This window comes from Vollenhovia emeryi, unplaced genomic scaffold (assembly GCF_000949405.1).
Source record: "Vollenhovia emeryi isolate VEMERY1.0 unplaced genomic scaffold, V.emery_V1.0 DF939195.1, whole genome shotgun sequence".
NCBI classification, from domain to species: Eukaryota; Metazoa; Arthropoda; class Insecta; order Hymenoptera; family Formicidae; genus Vollenhovia; species Vollenhovia emeryi.
The window spans coordinates 255,687-274,188 of NW_011967171.1; the positions used below are offsets into that span (position 1 = coordinate 255,687).

The following is an 18,502-nucleotide window of genomic DNA, read 5'->3' on the forward strand; positions in this document are numbered from 1 at the left end:
ACTAATATTTGAAAAAAATGTCTCGCTTCTGCTAAAAGAATTTGTTTCATTTCTGCACATGCGCGACTTCCTCCTTCTCTCGACCTTCAGCGATTCCTCTCTTTTTCTCTAGATCATTAGGTATGAGTACATCGCTATTTGCTATAAGAACTCCGTATTAATATTCGGCGTCTAAATATCTAATTGCCGCATGGGGAGATAATTTTCTCTTAAACTTTACCCAGAAGACCACGTGATCGTGGAGCATGGCATTTTGAAGAACTTTATGGGAGTTTTTGGAAATTTTGCCATACATTTTACTAGCAAAATTTCAAGAAACTCTCATGAAGTTGTTCAAAATGTCATGTTGTCCCACGGTCACATGGTCTTCGGGGTAAATTTTACAAGTCTCTCCTTGCACCGTACCTTCCCGTACGCGGAAGTGGTCTTCTTGTTTTCGCAGCCTGTGCGCGTCGCACTGAAACCGTGGCATTATATCCTGAAATTACGTCAGATCGACACGAGCTTGCGCCGATTGACGCGTTCACCGCGCGACGAAAGCGAGAAGGCCAGGCCAGCGGCGCGAGTCTCGCTCGAGACTCTGTTTATACACTTCCAGCGCGATATCGCGTTGTGTCGCTACGCAAGATCGATTTAAAATTATTTACCTGCACGACGCGGATCGCACGAGCAAGCGCGCGCGCGCGCGAGCACTATGCCATAAGATAATCGACGAGAATCTATTGATAGAGCGTAACCTGCAAAACGAATACATCACACTGCGCGAGAGGAATGCAACTGCGCGGCATTACGGGAATTGTTTCAGGCGTGCGATCGAGCGCGCGGGCTTTAATAGAACGGAGAATATGGTACACTTGGTCATTGGTTTATCAAAGTGAGTCTCGCGCGAGATCGGATTTCTAAACCAGCTTCAATCATTCCGAGCGAATCTATCTGTGTCTCTCTCTCTCCCCCGCGTGATCGATGCGTTTCTTCAGGCCGAACGGGCGTCGCGGGCTGACGAGAAGTTAAGCCAGCGGCACACGATACTATTTTGCCTACTGGATTGCTTGCGAGAGCCAATCGGGATTTAGCCTTAAGGGGACGCTGGAGTGATTCTGCACTATTTGCACCTTTTGCTCCTGGAACTGTCAATTCATGAAAACATTTGTATAATATACAAATTATGTGGCTTTTATGTACTAGTTTCCACTAATCGGATTAGATCAGAAAATAGCATGGTATCCTGAAATTAAGTTTAGAAGTCTAACCAAAAATCTATTCCTTTGAACAAGTGATAGGTTACCTAACCTCATAAACTTACTCGAAGGAATAGATGGTTCGTTTTCATGAATTGACAGTCTTAGGAGTAAAAGGTGCCAAACCAGGGGGAAACCGCTGAGGGCATTGTGGTGTACAGCTTTGCGGCATTACTGGGCATTAGTTTGGGCATTGGGCCTCGCTGGGGCATTATAAAGATAAAATACGATAAAATGAGATAATAAGATAAAGTAGTGCCCACTGGGCATTAGTGGGCATTGGTGTACAAGATTTTAGTGGTAAGCGCTTTCGCCCTCGGTGCCAAAGGTGCAAAAGGTGCAGAATCACTCCAGCATCCCTTGGCCCTTGCAAGAAATCCAGCAGGCAAAATAGTGTCGTGTGCCGCTGGCTTTACGCAAAGTACAAAGGTTGCCGATCTCACGCGGTGAAACGTGCGATCCGAGGGGAAAAACCGCCGACCAAAATCTTGTACACCAATGCCCATTAATGCCCGATGGGCATTATTTTATCTTTATGCCCCAGCAAGGCTTACTGCCCAAACTAATGCCCAGTAATGCCGCAAATCTGCACACTACAATGCCCTCAGCGGTTTCCCCCTCGGTGCGATCCCCTCCCCCCCCCCTGTCGCCCCTGCGCGACAAACGTATTTGAAACGCGCGCTCGTCGGACTCGCGCACCGATACGTCCCTGGGGTGGCACGGCCGTACGCGTCAAGTGTGTGCCGCTTATTTTAAACAAACCTATTTCTGATACTGGTGTGCGTGCGCCACCGCGGCGGTGCCTGCATCGAGATTAGAAGGCTTTTCAAACGAAGCCGCTCCGGCGCGCAATAAATGCGCGCGGGCCGCGCCCGCGCGGCCACGCCGTTTGTCTCTCGCGTTGTGCACTCGTGGCGCGCGGCGCGCAGGAGGCGCACAGGTAAATATCCCTCCCGCTCGTAGATCCGTCCCCGCAGCCTTAGGTGAAAGCTCCGACGATTGCAGAAGCGGCTGGGGTAGCCGCTGCAAAAAGCGGGATTGTGGCGCGCAGCCATGAATTATACCGGGCGGCGCATTGTACGTCGTATACCGTCGAAATCGAATTTTAATGCCGGGTCCCACCATGAATCTCATTGACGGGGGGAATTTCGAGAGGGATCGTATGTGACAAATTAACATTGCAATTTTTCAAAAAATCCTTGCCGAGGAGGAAGCCAATCGCGAAAGTGAAAAGGTTGCCCGAGCATTTCCGACGAACGGAAATTCTGCGCGTGTGAATTTTATTTAAATTATTTCTTTTTATATTAAAAAAGAATCGAGCATTTTTCCTCTTTCAGATTTTTATTCCCCATTCGACAACCGAAAGCGGCGCTTTTCAACAATTGTAATGTAATGCTACTTCGGCGAGTAAAAAGAGCTGCATTTTAGAAAAATTAATTTCATCGAAAACGAAAGAAGAATGGACGGGCATCCGTCCATTGTCCAAATACGTATTATACGCGGAAAGGTGATTTAATAGTAGGCGCACGTGAAGACATTACGCTTACGGCCAACAATATCATTAAAGAGCGTCGATAAACCGCGCGATTGTCGATAGAGATATGTACACACACACACACACACACACATATATATATATATATATATATATTCACCTCGCGTTTTTCCCGCGCCTCCTCACATCAACTGATTTCTAATTATCGGAAATTAGATTTAGATAGAGCGGCGCCGCTCTTCCCGTCGTGCTTTTTACCGGTGGGTGGGGTGTGCTTGATTTCGATAACGGGCCGCGCGCCGCAGCATCTTGCCGTTAACAAAATTTACTGCGAATCGATTGCGTTGCCATAACGCCTACGCGCGAATGTGGGGCGGATAATAAAGCCGGGGGGGGGGGGTAGAGGGAGGACCGGTGGAGGGGTGAGGGGGAGGGGGGAAAAGAGCGAGCGCCTCGGCAAGGTCGCCGCGCTGAAGCGGCGACACACAAATGTCAAGGGATCCTGACATAGTTTCGGCTTCCCTCGGAGCTGAACGATCGTCGGTACCGCTGCGCACCCGTCGATCGCTTATCGCGCGAACGAGCGTACACGTTCGCACATACCCGCGTGCCGATTTTCGTACCGCGGGTACGTACCGAGATCCCTTTTCTCCCGGCAATTAAGAATTCACCGGAGAGCGGAGCCGAAATCAATTCCGTGCAATCGTTAACTTCGGTGCTACGTGAGATCGCAATCGTCCAGTGTACGAGGCTTTTCAATTATCTCACTCGTATCTCGCATTACCACTTGGAAAACGATTTATCATTCTTACGCTTTCTCTTTTTTTTCTCTCCCCCCCCCTCTCTCTCTCTCTCTCTCTCTCTCTCTCTCCCTCCTTCGCGAGATATATTAAAAAGCTATTCATCAACACCTCTCCCGGCTACGCTTCACGAAAACAACATTTCGACAAGATTTGTTGCGTTAATTAATCTCCACGTATATAAAACGTACCTGCCGCCTGCGTATTGACAGCGACTACTGCAAACGAGCATAAACACCGAGGTTTACGATCGTGGAAAATCGTTGCGCGAGTACTTTGGAAAATTATCGTGCAAGTTTATCCGCGCGCGTAGCACCGAGTCGGCGCGAGACTTTGTCAGTCATACGCGAGACGATTAGATAGCCGGGCTACGGAGAATACGGCGTATTTAATATTGCCGGAGATTATCGCCCGGCCTCTCGGCGCACGAATCCTGTGCCCGATACACTTTGCGATACTGAATGTGCCGGGGCATGGATTCTTTATGAGACGGGTATCAATAAATTGCCCCGCTCCGAACGTTAAAACCACGCTCACTCTTCCTCTCCCCCGCGGTTCGTCCACAAATAATTTAAATCCCGCTCTGACGTACCGGTTCAATCACTTCGTATGGTTTTCTTATCTACCTGCGATACAACGCGTCCGACTGTAATTTCCAAAGGGGGAAACCGCCGAGGGGCACTGTGGTGTTCAGATTTGCGGCATTACTGGGCATTAGGTTTCGCCGGGGCATTATAAAGATAAAATAAGATAAAATAAGATAAATCTGATAAAAGAAGATAACAAGATAAAGTAATGCCCACTGGGCATTAGTGGCCATTGGTGCACAAGATTTTCGTCGGCGGTTTCCCCCTCGGTAATTTCGAAAACGACGAATTTCGAAGACCACTCGTTGCCGAGGGGGAAACCCCGTATTGCGGTGTACGGATTTGCGGCACTACTGGGCATTACTAGGCATTCTTTTGGGCATTAGGCCTTGCTGGGGCATTATAAAGATATAATAAGATAAAGTAACGACCACTGGGCATTACTGGGCATTGGCGTGCAAGATTTTGGTCGGCGGTTGCTCCCTCGGTCGCGACAGTTAGTCTACAGTGTTAGTTGTCCTCGAAATTGGATGATTACGGTGTGATATCGATTATGAGATAATATCCACGCTCCATTTTTAATTCATACTTGATTTTTAAACGTCCCGAACCGTTTCACGTCAACCGATAACGGGTGGCAGTGTTGCGGTGATTATCGCCAAAAGAGATACGGCACTTTTTCACCTTTCCCTGGACAGTCGGCCCTTCGTTTAAAAAATGAATTCTCTCCGCGGGTTGTGCGTAGATTTACAATAGTTCCAGAATTGAAACTCCAAAAGCATGGGGCTGATTTCGCGCAGCCGCCATTTTCGAAAAAAGATTCACTTATTGAACTTCTAGACAGACTTTTTCGTATAGTTTTAGAGTTCTTGATAGATTAAAAAAACGTTTCCGCTCAAGAAAGTAAGAAGTCAACGTTGAATATCCAGAAAAGGACACTCGATAAATTAAAAAATATTAATCTATTGCAATTTTGTATTAAGATTTTCGATAGAACTCCGCGAGAGAGCGCGCTATCCGGAACTCAAAGCTCTCGGAGCTCTCTGAAAATTCGTTCGTAATTTAAAACTACGGAGTAGACATGTGCAGTGGACCGTAACTTTTTTCGTTTCCGATCCCACCGATTTTTGTCGTCAGGATTTTCGACAGAACTTTCCGGAAGCCACTCAGAACTCGGCAGAACTGGCGGAATTGAAACGGAAAAAGTTACGGACGATTACATGTATCGATTTCGCAGTTATAGGATACGAGAACGTCTTTGGAAACGTCTGGCAGTCTCCGAGGGCCAGAACTATTTCTCAAAACTATCGAGAACTCTGGTAACATTGCCAGTCTACGCAGGGTTTTCTCAGAAAAAATTCATTTAAGTAATACGGGGCCAACTTCACCGGGATACCCTTTTTCTTCGACGAGGCCGAGCCCGAGTCACGCGATCGGCTGATAGATTCGCGAACAAAATATGCGTGCGCAACAGAGGGAACGAGAGAACCCGGAGAGGTCTCTAAATGGCAACATTGTTCTCATCGAGAGCGAGGTGTATCCGGTGCTCGGCAGTGAATTAACGATGCGTCGTTCTTCCCGAGAATTAGAAGAGAATAGTTTGACCGTCAAATGCGCTTCTACGTAAATTAACATTTCCTTCGGCGCGCGGACGCGTGCGCGAGATTAAAATTCGGTCTCGGGCGGAACAGCGGCGAGTCATCGACACCGCCGTGCGCGTGCATATCAAGCCCGCGATAAATAAGTAAGATCGAAGCCAAATTAATTACGCACGACGGGGCGGTGTAAAGCGATTACGGTTTGCGCTCGTGTCAGCGAAAACGGTCGAATAAGTCGAACGCTACTCGGCGAGCGAATAATTAAGGTCGCACGTCGGAGATTACGAGTAACGCGGCTTATCGATAAAAGCGTACGTGCCGCGCGAGGATGCGAGGCTCGACAAACAAAACGCACGCACACGCGCGCGTGTACGCGTAGCGGGCGCGCTTGTTTTCGAAAAAAAAAAAGAGCCGGAAAGAAATCGCGCAACTTACGTGCGTAATATTCTCGGCTAAACGGCGAACCGCGCCAATTTTTACACGGATTTCGATCGCGCTGCATCGACGATCAGTAATGTAGAGCAAAGTTCTCTATTATGAGACAGGCTCCCAATATGAGACAGCGGGGTTTCTACTAAGTTGACAGGCATCGTCTGTTGGTACCGCCGTGAATTTACTGCCCTTGGGGTGAGATCCGTTTGGTGAGAAAATTTGTTCGATTGTGTAAGCGCCGCGAAAAAAGATTGCGATTAAAATTTGGATGTTGAAAACCTGCTAGCTCATACGGGGAAGCCTATCTCTCGCAATATGGGACTTTTTCCTCTAATATCGTCATTTCCAATACACAACGGCTCGTACTCCGAATCCTCGTTTGATCGATGAAAGTGGTGCCTGTGAAAGCTCTCTTCGGCCAATAGGGATCCTTCGAAGTCAATTTTTGTGACACTTTTATCAACGAAGGGGGATTCGGGACACGGACCGATGGATACTTCTGCAAAGGCCTGCTAGAACCCGGTCCAAGTTTCGAGACATGTGTAGCCAATCAACTTGCAGCTTTTATGGAATAACTGCAAGTTGATTGGCTACACATTTCTCGGAACTAGAACCTGGTTCCAGCATCGTGGACACAGGTCTTACCCCCCCCCCCCCCCACGATACACGATTCTACAGATTTACGTGAAGTAAATGGCTCATCGGCTATAAATTCGAACGATCATTTCCGAAATATGGTGCCTTCACGCAGACGTTTATAGGTCCACTATTCAGAAATATTCGACCAGTCAGGATTGTAAATGCTATATTTAAACAGCTGTATCCTCCCGTAGCGAACAAGTGCCGTATATCAAATGGCACTATCAACGGTTACGAAATATCGAGAAAACGACGCCGTCAACGTAACATTTTACTTCGGTATCCGAGCGTCTGTCCGACTCTATCGTTCTTATCGTCGTCGCGCGCGCGCGCGCGCGTCGTTCTCGCGGAGCTAGCCTTGCTCGCCTCTGGAGCGTCTTTCGCACCGTTTTTTTTTTTATCCGTCCGAGTACTCGCGCCGAAGCGCAATAGATAACGCTGCGCGAGACTACAGGTGGCATTTAGCGGGGAATTCGCGCAAGGTGCAACGTGCAAGCGGGACGGCATCTAAGCCTCGTCACGGGGACGAGGACCGATCTCGACCTACGGGAGCCCCCGGATGAGAGGTGTTAATACGCGGTCTCGGTGTGACCTACAGAAAGAAAGAGAGAAAGAGAGAGAGAGAGAGAGAGACACAGACAGAGAGAGAGAGAGAGAGAAAGAGAGTGAGAGAGAGCAGTCCATCGAAGATTACAGAGGACGTGACTCTCCGCTTCTCGCGCACGCGTCCGCGGACGGATGATCGCCTCTAAATACCTCCCTCTCCTTCGCCTCTCCCGCCCGCGGCGTCTCCCGCGTGTCTTTCGTCCGCTCTAGCCGCCGCCCCCCCCCCCCCCGAACGCCGCGGGTGCAAGCGGGACGGGATGACACGTCTTTAAGAACAATCGCCCGTTGTGAAAGCGCCTCGCCGCCGTGCCGCGCCGGTCGGCGTATCCAGCACCGCGACGTAATAAACGAGCGAGCGAGCGAGAGAGAGAGAGAGAGAGAGAGGTCGCAGGCGTTTTCTCGCCGATCGACATATCCGAGATCGGCATCGAGAGAATCGCCGCTGTCGATCGACGCGGGGATTTCGCGTCGATGCCGAGCCCCTCGCGAAGGAAAGGACCCCGCGGTGAAAAGCGATAAATAATTAACGACCACCGCACTACCGCTACTATTGGCTACCGTTCTACCCCGTGCGATACCGCTAACAGTTTACCGCCACGGTTCACGAAACTGCGCACACCGGACTCGGGGAAACACGGCGGTTTAACGTGCGTCTCTCTCTCTCTCTCTCTCTCTTTCTCTCTCCGGTGCGTCGCACAATCCGCAGATGCGGACGAGAGATTTTGCCCGTAAAACTTGACTTCCGCGACGGTCAACGGTTAAAAAAAAAAGAAAGAGAGAGAGAGACGGAACGTCGGAGAGGCGCGCGTCCGTTCGAACGCGGCGATTCGATTCTCGATTCGCGCGGCGATTTGCGATTCTCGATCGAGCGCGAGACTCGACAGCCGCGCTCGTTCGAAGCGAGCGACTCTCCCCGCGTTTCACGCGAGAAAAGAAAATAACAGTGCGGCGAGGTAACAACTTCTGCGAACGAGGGAGGTAACTCGCGCCTGGGCATCGCGCGAATCGAGCCTCGTGAAAGAAAACGCCTCGGCCGCACTCGGTAAGTTTGGAAAGTTTCGAGAGGCGATACTCTCGGGGAACGCGCTTCGAGTTGTGCCCCATCGTGAATGAACGCCGCGAGAGTCGCGCCGTACTTAAGTCCGAGGCGAGATCGAGACACGACGCTCGAGAGAGATCGCGAGTACGCCAGAAAGGCTCGCGTAGCGACGCGTAAACGAGGGGGAAGGGGGGCGGGGAGGAAAAAAAAGAGTTCCCACGTCCCCCTCGGTTAAACTCGGTCGACGCGTTCCAGGGACCAGACAGGAGAGACTCACCTCTGCGGTGAGCGCAATGTCGCATTATCCTTGATTACTGACGGTGCAGCCCCCCTCGCGACGAGGCGTAATCCAAGAATGATGGTCGCGCGTACGTACGCACACGCACGCGTAGATATATACGTAGGCGCGATGCATGTATAACGTGTGCGCGGATGGAATTGCAGGTAAGAAGTACACTAGATCATCACACAGAGCACACTGTTTTCCCTCGCGCGATCACGGGCGACCGCGCACGCTGCTGCTGCTGTCCGGTGCCTCGTTAATCGTCATCGTCCGTCGCCGGGACGACGAGCGCTGTCACTACGGCGCTCGACACTGCGACGCCGGCCGTTCATCACCTCGTTACAGGCACATTGCGGCCGCGACAGGAGGCGCGACACGACACGGCACGGCACGACACGGCGGCGAGGGCGCGCGGAATGTTGCAGGCCAGGAGGAGCGCACGGGTAAGCTCGACGACCGCGCTCCGCACGAGCCACGAGCCAACTGAAGGCGATAACCGGTCGGCGGAGTGTTCCACGCGCGTGCGACTCGAATGCGATGCGCCGTTCCCCCTCCCGCCTGCCCTGCCTGCCTGCCTGCTTGCCTGCCTGCCTGCCTGCTTGCCTGCTTGCCTGCCGTCCGTCCGTCCACCCACCCTATTACCCTCTTCTCCCTTTCGTGCGCGCTAGGAGAGAGAGAAGGGATAAGACTTCTCCGCTCCGCTCACGATATACTGGCCGTCGTCGAGTCCCCGTGGCGGCGCAACTTGGCCGCCACCGACGACGGCGACGGCGACGGCGACGACGACGACGACGACGTCCAAGACGATCGTCCGTTATCGCCGATCGCGTGGTTTTTCCGGCGGCGCGTCGCACATACGTTCCCGTTCACCTCGAGCGTCCGCTCCACCGGAACAAGTATTCAAAGCGGAGAAACGCACAACGGCCGCATGCCAGTTGCCGGCGCTCCACGCTCTTCCGCCTTCTCCTCTGCCGCTGCTGCTGCTGCTGTTGCTGCTACTCGCTGCTGCTTCTGCTCCTCCTTCTCCCTCTCGATCGCTACCGCCTCCTCCGCCGCCGCGCGCGCGCTCGCTCGCTTCGCCTCTTTCTTCCTCTCGCGCGCGTGCGAGATTCCCGTCCGCGGAAACTTTATTTATATCCACCGGCCGCGGCGGTCGCGCGCCTCAGTCTGTCACGGCGCGTAGCGTCGGCGCGGCCGCTGCCGCGTGCCTCGGATGCGAAGGGCGGGCGGGCCGCGCGACGACCGGCCGACGACGACGGTGCATCCGGTCGTCGCGGCGGCGGCGTCGATGCACGCGCCCCCGAGCGATCGCTCCCTACCGTCTCTCTCTCTCGTCTTCCTCGGCCGACGGACGCGGAAGAGCGAGGGGACGGCGGCGCGGCAGAAAAGAGGAAGGAAAAAAAAAAGAAGAGAAAGATACGGAGACGCCTGAGTCCGGCTACTCGGCTGACTGGCTACTCCGCGCCGGGTAGTAGCATTGGCCCCGCGCTAAACGGTTGAAAGTAATACCGTCTAGTGAGAGGCTGTCGGTCGCCCCGACGCGACGCGACGAGACGCGACGCGACGCGCGACGCACCCTCTCGCTCTCTCCCCCGTCTCCGTCGCGCTCGCGCGCGCGCGCGCGCCCCGCGTGTCCTTGTTCCCCGCGTCGCTCCGCTCCGTCACGATCGCGCCTCGTACATGTATCGTAAAACGTACACGTAGAAACGGAGACACACGGATGCGCGCGGCACGTATACACCGATTTCTCTCCCGCTGGGTGGGTGAACTCCTCGTCGAAGGCAGAGGTGGAGTGGACGCGGCTACGAGCGCCGCCGTGTAACGACGGGCTCCGGCGGCGCGGTGGGGGGAGCCCGGCACTCACACACGGCCGCGCGCGCACAGCGGTAAAGGGAGAGCGCGGCGACGAGGGCGCCCTCTGCCGCCATCTGGCGGTGGGGGAAGCGCGCGATCCTCGGGCGGGACGGAAGGGGGGAGGGGGACACGCTGTGCCGAACGAGGGGAGGGAGCGAGAGAGCGCGACGCGTGGTAAGGGGTGGACGAGCGCCGGCGAGAGCGGGACGGAGCGGGACGCGCAAGGGTTGGAGGATAGCGACCGAGGGGTGTCGTCGCCGTCGGTGGGGCGACGCGAGTGCGCGCGCGCGCGCGCGTGTGCGTGTGTGTGTGTGTGTGACCCGAGCTCTAGTTCCCCTCCATTCAATCCACGGCCACAATATCGGTTATAGCGAGCCACTGTTGCCAGATTGCGCGCCTCGGCGACGGCGGCGGCGGCGGTGATGGTGGTAGTGGTGCGGCGATGGTGGTGGTGGTGACGGTGCCGTGTGGGTGGAGCCACAACGATAGAGGGAAAGGTCCCTCGCCCGCCCCCCACCCCGCTCGCCGTCCTATCAACCACCGCGCCGTTGTCCTCCTCTCTCGGCCTCGTGCTAGCTGCCTCGATCCGGAGAAACCAGCGGGCGTCCGTCGCCGTCTCTGTCGGTGCCCGTCTTCCTCCCGCCGTCCGTCCTCCTTCATCCGCCGCGCCGGCTCTTTCTGCGCGCCTCACGGCGTTTCGTCCTCCGTTCTTCCGTTGTGTCGGCTGCTACCCGCGGCCTGTGTTGTCGCTACCGGGACACGGATCCCTACCCGACAACCCCCCCCCCGCCCTCCCCCGGCCGCGTGCAGCGCGGACGCTTTCTACGTGTGCCGGCGAGAACTTATGCACCGGCAGGTATGCGTGGCCTGTGTCGATACGTCTCCCGATGACACGTCGCCCGTACGGCATGTAGATGCGGGTTCGTCGTCTCGAGTACGACGGGCCTCCTCTCGCGCGCGCTCGCAGACGACACCGAGACGAGAGGGAGCGCTCGCGGTAATCTGCGTTCGGCTACCGAATCACGGCAGCGTCTTTCACCCGCTGGCTATTGTTAAATGAAAATTTCACAACTTTTGCACAGCCTTGCGCTCCCAATTTACGCGCATCGCCCCCTTTTTGTATCTAATACGGCTAGATATATTTTATCTTTACGCGCGTACACAAATGAAAGAAAAAGATACACAGAACGGCCTCGTAAAGTTCGCTGTTCTCGATGGAAAAATACAAGCGACGCGTTCGAGAGCATAGGAGGTACGTGAATGGGGAAATTATTCGGTTCGAAGAGACGAATCTTAAGCCGGTATTACATTTGTCGTACGACAAATTTTTCCAAGCGTGTTGACTGGCTGCAGGATAGAAAAGTTCTCGAGTGTCTAGAAACATCTAAAAATTTTCTAACTCGTAGTCAGTCAACGGGCTTCAAAAATTTGTCGTGCTCTCCAAATGTAATAGTACCCTTGAGCTAACTTTTCATGGGCAGCGAGCAGCAGCAGTACTTTATAGCGAATTCGGTTGCTGGCACTAGTGCGCACTGAGTGCACACTAAGGCTTGTTTATGGTCAATATTCTTATGTTCAACTTTGTCTTAAATACATTTTCAAAGAGCATTTGGCCAACAAATAATCCGTATGGATGCTACACAGATTATTTTACCGATTAAGAAATATTTCAAGAGATACATTTAAGACAATCCTTGAATATAAAAATGGATTGTAAACAAGCCTTAATGTGCGCTCAGTGCAAGCAACCGAATTCGCTATTAGTATTACGAGAGCCAATCGGGATTTAGCCTTGAGTCAACTCATCTAAAACTCTGCATCCTTATTGGTTCACGTATCGTTCACGTACAACCAATAAGGGCGCAGAGTTTTAGAGAGGGGACTCGAGGCTAAATCCTGATTGGCTCTCGTAAGTAATCCAGTAGAAAAACTAGTATTGTGTGTCGTTGGCATTACTGCGATACTTTAGTACGTCACTAAAATTTTTTGGTAAGTTTCTAAAATCTTTTTGATAATTTATTGAAATGCTGCTGCTGCTGCTTGCTGCCCGTGAAAAGCCAGCTTTACGGCAAATTGACAAAATTTTGTCAAAATTAGTTTTATTCGCAACGCACGCGGGAAAAAAGAACGTATATTCTTTTCTACGTATGTAGCTGAAACGCCTTTACGGTATACACACGTCGGACTTTCTTTTACATAACGTCATGTATATTAGCTTGACCTGGGCGACAATAATTTCTTCATTATATATTTTAGATGATCATTAAACCAAATGAAAAATTCTCAATGCAATAATACCATTGGCGCGCAAAAAGCAATTTGGCAAGGAGCATCGAGAAACATAGAGACGCTCGTGTATATCGTTCAATTGCAAAATCATTAATTTTAACCGGCATATTGGCACCACTCACGATAGACACGCGAGGCTTTTCCCGAAGCAGCCAAAACCGCGAGCGAGACAAATAGGCATTCCAGATTTATACTGTCTGACGTATAGTGAGAAAAATGTACCGCATGTACGGGCGCGCACGCACGTTCCGTTAATATATTCCCAAGGCGTCCTCTCCCCCCTCTCCTCTCTCTCTCTCTCTCTCTCTCTCTCTCTCTCTCTCTCTCTCTCTCTCTTTCTCTTTCTCTCTCTCTTTCTCTTAGCCGGTCCAGCAGACATAGATCGAGAACGTCGAAACGGGATTTCACGTTTAGGCTGCGCATGTTCCGCGCGTGCGCGTCTATTAAGCGAAGACGCTTGATTACGCTCATAAGAAACGAGCTCACGAAGCCGGTAAAATGAGACTGAGAAAAAAAATTTTTGCAACAATTGTTCGATAATTTCCTCAAGTTTTTTCTTCCGCTAGTGTTCTGATCAATCTTTAAGCTTGAGAAAAAGAGAAGAAATTCGAAATTACTCTCGTCTCTCAAACATACAAAAATTATTAAGAACATCTTGAATATTAAAATCAGATGTTTAAAATATCTTAGTTTTACACTCGCGACAACGTCTCTGACTTTTGGCTTTTATCGATCTCACAAATTGTATTTTTTATACAACGGTGTTCCATTTAACTTTCGAACAAAAATACCTTGATATCGCCGAGTTGAAAAAGAAGTTTCGGGCAAAATTTGTTTGATCCAAAGGGAAACTTAAGATGATGGCAATAATTTAATCTTGGGTAATCGTTTGTAGGTTATGTGAAGGTCATGCTCAATTTCTCAAATAAAACCCCCTCATTTTTTATCGTATCTTCTTTTCGTATTGATAAATTTTAACAACTTTTGTCTGAAACATTTTTTTTAGATATTTGAAGAAAACTAGGCAATTTTTTAAATATTTACACGGAAAGAACAATGTCGCTGCTGTAGCTAAAACTTAGCAAAATAGGGACAACTAATATTTTTAGTTGTGATAGCTCAATATTTTGCTACGACAGCAAACCGTTTGCTGTCGCACCTAATACAATAGGCACAGTAGCAAAATATTGAGCTATCACAACTAAAATATTAGCTGTCCCTATTTTGCTAAGTTTTAGCTACAGCAGCTACATTGTTTTTTCCGTGTACTTTGAGATATCTCGATAACTGTTTGTCAAAGGGGAAAAAATGGTACAGGACTTTATCACTCGATCCCAAGAATATGTTTCAATAGCGTCCCAACTTTTACAAACACGTGTACATATATACATAAAAACTCCAAGGAGATTTCAAGATCATCGACTTAAAATGGACTTTGTATTTTAATAGCAGATTCTTGAGATTAAATCAAGTAAAAAAGGCCTGTACCACTTTTCCCTCTGATAAACAATTATCGACATATCGTAAGATAAATATATTGAAAAATTTACCAAGTTTCCTTTGAATATCTTAAAAAATATAATAAGATACTAGACAAATAAACAAGATTTTTTTAAATATAATGTTGCAAAGTGTTCAAATTAATTCATACAAAAAGATGACACAATAAAAAATGGGAGTCTATTTAAGAAATTGAAGGTGACCTTCATATAATCTTTAAATGAATATCACAGCTCAAGTCAGTGGCATCATCTTATGTTTACCTTCGAAACAAATAACTTTTATTTGAAACATTTTTTACCAAAATGTTTTCGAGTAATTACTCTGTGAAAGTTAAAATGCGACACTCTGTATATGTATAAAATATATTATTTTAAATATATTGAAAAACCTACCAACTTTCCTTTGAATATCTTAAAAAATTTAATAAGATGCTAGACAAATAAAAAAGATTTTTGTTTATATAAAGTTGCAAAAGTGTTCATATTAATTCGTACAAAAAGATGATACAATAAAAATGGGAGTTTGTTTAAGAAATCGGAGGTGACCTTCATGTAACCTTCAAATGAATGTCACAGCTAAAATCAGCGGCATCATCTTATGTTTGCCTTCGAAACAAATAACTTTTATTTGAAACATTTTTTACCAAAATGTTTTCGAGTAATTGCTGTGTGAAAGTTAAAATGCGACACTCTGTGCACGTATAAAATATATTATTACAATTAAAAGAAAATTTTCATCAATAGTAGATAGATAAATAAAAGACGAAAAGAGCCGAAGCAAGTTTTTAGTGCTGACCGTTACATATTCAATTACAAACAAGAAAATTTTTAATAATTTTCACTGTCTACGTTTGCAAGTCACATTTCTATTCAAAAATTCTATTGCTTGGAAATATTGGAATTTGAGAAAGAACAGGTTTCACCCTAACTTATGTCAGGTTTAGGAGTTTCGTGCTCGTACTTTGGCCTCTGGCTTTCCTAATTTATTTTTATATATAACGAGCGTGATTTATTTATTACTCGAATAGGTTTCATATGATCCAACGTAACAGTCTGAAAAAAGATGGGCAAATATTTAGATGTAATTATTAATTATATGCCGGAAGGGAGATAATCATTTATTTCCTATGTTAACCGAAAATATTTTAAGGAAAGGAAAAACGGAACTGCGTATAGAGTTTTCATTCTTTTGTCATTTACCAGGCCTCGAGACCGTCGGAAATTTTGGACAAGAATCGTATTCAAGGTTGAACGGAAGCTCGTCGCCCCTATGTAATAGAAATTTCTTAGGTTTGACAACACTGGTTACGTTCGAGCCGCCTGTGCCTGCCGATGAATACGGGGCGCTGCTCGAAGACCTCGTTACGTGTTACGGATGTTTAGAAGGGTACGTATGCGTGTGCGAGAGTGTACGTTTCAGACAATCACGTTCATCTCTCGGGCACGAGCGTCTCTTCCAGTCTCGGCAGCCTCGGCAGGAGCGACGTTGCCTCGTCGTGGATTACAAACGTATCCATTATCCGCTTTATAAAATTAACCACCACGATGAACGAGAAAGAAAGAGGGAGAGCAACCTCGTTACGAATGTTTTAAGCGTGAATCAGTCGGTAGCCGCCGATGATATTCATAACTAGATAAAGACAGCCACTATAGAAGGGAAAAAGCGCCAGTATTCGCTATCAGCACAATCGGTCAATGAACATCGATGGAAATGTCCGAAAGAAGCCGATCAGAATCTAGCGATATCCCAGAATTCAGCGTTAGATCTCGAAACTATACCGAGAATAATAATCAGGGCGTAGACTATTGCGGGCACGTTAAGTTATTCAGTTTACGCGAATAGAAGCCGCAATTCTGTTCGCGTGAATATCCCTCGGATGAGATTCTTTAAGCGCAAGATGTTCGCTGGATAGATAAGGTCCGAATTGACCGAGAAACATACTGTCCTCGTGCAGCCGCTTTTCGTCGAAGCGCTTGCTCGGAGGTCAGAAATTTTCCATTATAAGCGACCAACGCAAACCCCTGCGATTCGAAGCACCATGCTCGACAGCGAAAGGGTCCTTATCCTCACCATCCACTTCGCACCGTCCCACGCCTAAATCCGTGCCTGCGAGTCATCTCTCTTTTTCCCTTACACCGTTACACGCAGAAGGTTCGTCCCTTCGTGTCTCTCACTCACACTTTTCTACCGGTGTGCGAGAAAGGGTGAGATAGTATAAGACGATCTCTCTCTCGCTCCCAGCTCGATCGCACGCGCGAGGTCTCACCAGAGGTGACCAGTGGCGTAACCACGGGATATCGACAGATGTCAATATCGATAACGCGGTCCTTTCGTCGCATTATTACCTGCGACCATGTATCTAATACCGTTCAAGTTTCCTGCGAGCTGTTTTTGTTTTTTTTTTTTCCACAAGATTATCGCTCCTCCGTGCACGCGATGCAGCAAGACTTTTTTCCCGCGACAGGGTGAATCCGGTAGAATCGCCGCGCACTAACTTTCTAATGAATTTTCCAAGTTGATCGGAACGCTACAGAATTAATATTCAGAATGTTTACTCCCTTCATGCCGATGCCAAATATCTACAAACCTAGAGGTAGTGATAGTGCAGGATGATAAAAGAAAGTTATCTTTGCGGTCTCCCTTCCGGATATAGACGCCAGTCTTGTTCGTACACAAGAGAAGGTTTAGCGGAACAGGAAAAAAAACAAATTTAACTTGAAAATTGTCAAATATTAAAAATTGTCTGTAGCACAGGTTCCGAAGAATCTAGGTCCAAATACAAGTGTGTCATATTCTTTTTTTAGCATTTGCCGGCCACATGTCTCTCCGTGGAATGTAACTGTCTGCACAACAATAAACCGGAAGTTGCAAGGTACGGAAGGTTTTCCTAGGACAAAAGACCGTCCGATACAAGAAATCGATGTCTCCCTACCTGAGTTTGCAAGTTCTGAAATTCCAAAATATTATAGCGATATCTTGAACTCCTTTTCTCGGAATCCGTTCTTTTTCAAATTTCGACTAACCGGTGATGTCACGTAGTACACGTCGTTCCCGAACTGTATGATCCAAGATACGCCACGTACCGCGTGTCATAAATGCCATTTAGGAGGAAACAGTAGAATTCCATTGGGCGTCGGTCAAGGTCATACGCGTCGAACGAAGGGGATCGATTAACGAAGAATTACGCGCATCCAGGGGCCGTCAGATGTTTGCAAATTGAAATATACAGTTCTTACTGCTGTAATGACGATCCTATGGCCGTGCGTATTCAACCGATCGTTTGATGCACACGAAATTACAGGATCCCGAGATGCGGTTAATCAGAATTTCTTTGATCGCAGAACGCACGCCGGAGTCCTCTTACCGGTTCCTTCAGGTAGCTGAGAGAGCGTGCGCTTCGGAAAAACAGAAGCTTGAGGAACTAGCAGAAATTAACGTATTTGTAACAATAAGTAAAACACATGCAATTATCCGAAAAATGCGCTTGTTTCGATTGTATTTTCTCAAAAAATTATCGCTCTCTTGACAGTAACAGCAAAAAGTGACATTACGGTCGCGAAAGTGCGGCAATTATGCGATAAAACTATTCGACCAAATTGCGACTAATTTGAGGTAAGATAAACGATAAGGAGGGAACGCGCGCGCTCGTCAGCGACTTTACTCGCTTGCACGTGAATTTGCTTTATCGAATAAAGATTTATGGAATGGCGACAAAGTAAACTTTTTAATGCACTTCGTAAACTTCCCCCTCGTCGTGCGCGCACGCGACGGAAGAAAATTTGTTTTGTTTAACGGTATACATTTTAAACAGGTTGAAATCGCGAATGTTTCAAAATCTCTCTCTCTTTCTCCCTCCCTCTCTCTCCTTACGAACTGATTGCTTTTTTAAGTTTACCCTTTTGTGGGAACGCCTTTTAACCGGTGGTTATATCAGCGTGATTTTTCTAAACATTCCTTGAAATTAGTGCTTAATCTTGACTAAACACTGAATCCAACACCTTCAAGCGCTGAAGCTTTGACATAGTTGGTCTGTCAGTGACACACCGATGCACACACACTACTTTATTTACCTAAGAAGACATGGTGGGACTCTTGTCTCACTTTTCAGCTCGAAGGTAGCAGTGTAGTATATAGAAGTC

General features: G+C 48.6%; 1 protein-coding gene across 2 annotated transcripts; it reads left to right on the top strand.

Moving 5' to 3' along the window:
• Positions 1-11,595: 11,595 nt before the first annotated feature.
• On the top strand, positions 11,596-17,894 carry LOC105562089. 2 transcript variants are annotated; one of them, XM_012012621.1, is made up of 3 exons: positions 11,596-11,823; positions 15,566-15,749; positions 17,168-17,894. In XM_012012621.1, exons 1-3 carry the CDS (start codon positions 11,628-11,630, stop codon positions 17,400-17,402), a joined length of 615 nt encoding a protein of 204 aa, XP_011868011.1. In that variant the 5' UTR covers positions 11,596-11,627; the 3' UTR covers positions 17,403-17,894. The 2 variants fall into 2 exon arrangements, with proteins under 2 accessions (XP_011868011.1, XP_011868010.1); XM_012012620.1 differs by lacking the exon at positions 17,168-17,894 and having other exon boundaries at positions 15,566-16,246.
• Positions 17,895-18,502: the final 608 nt, after the last annotated feature.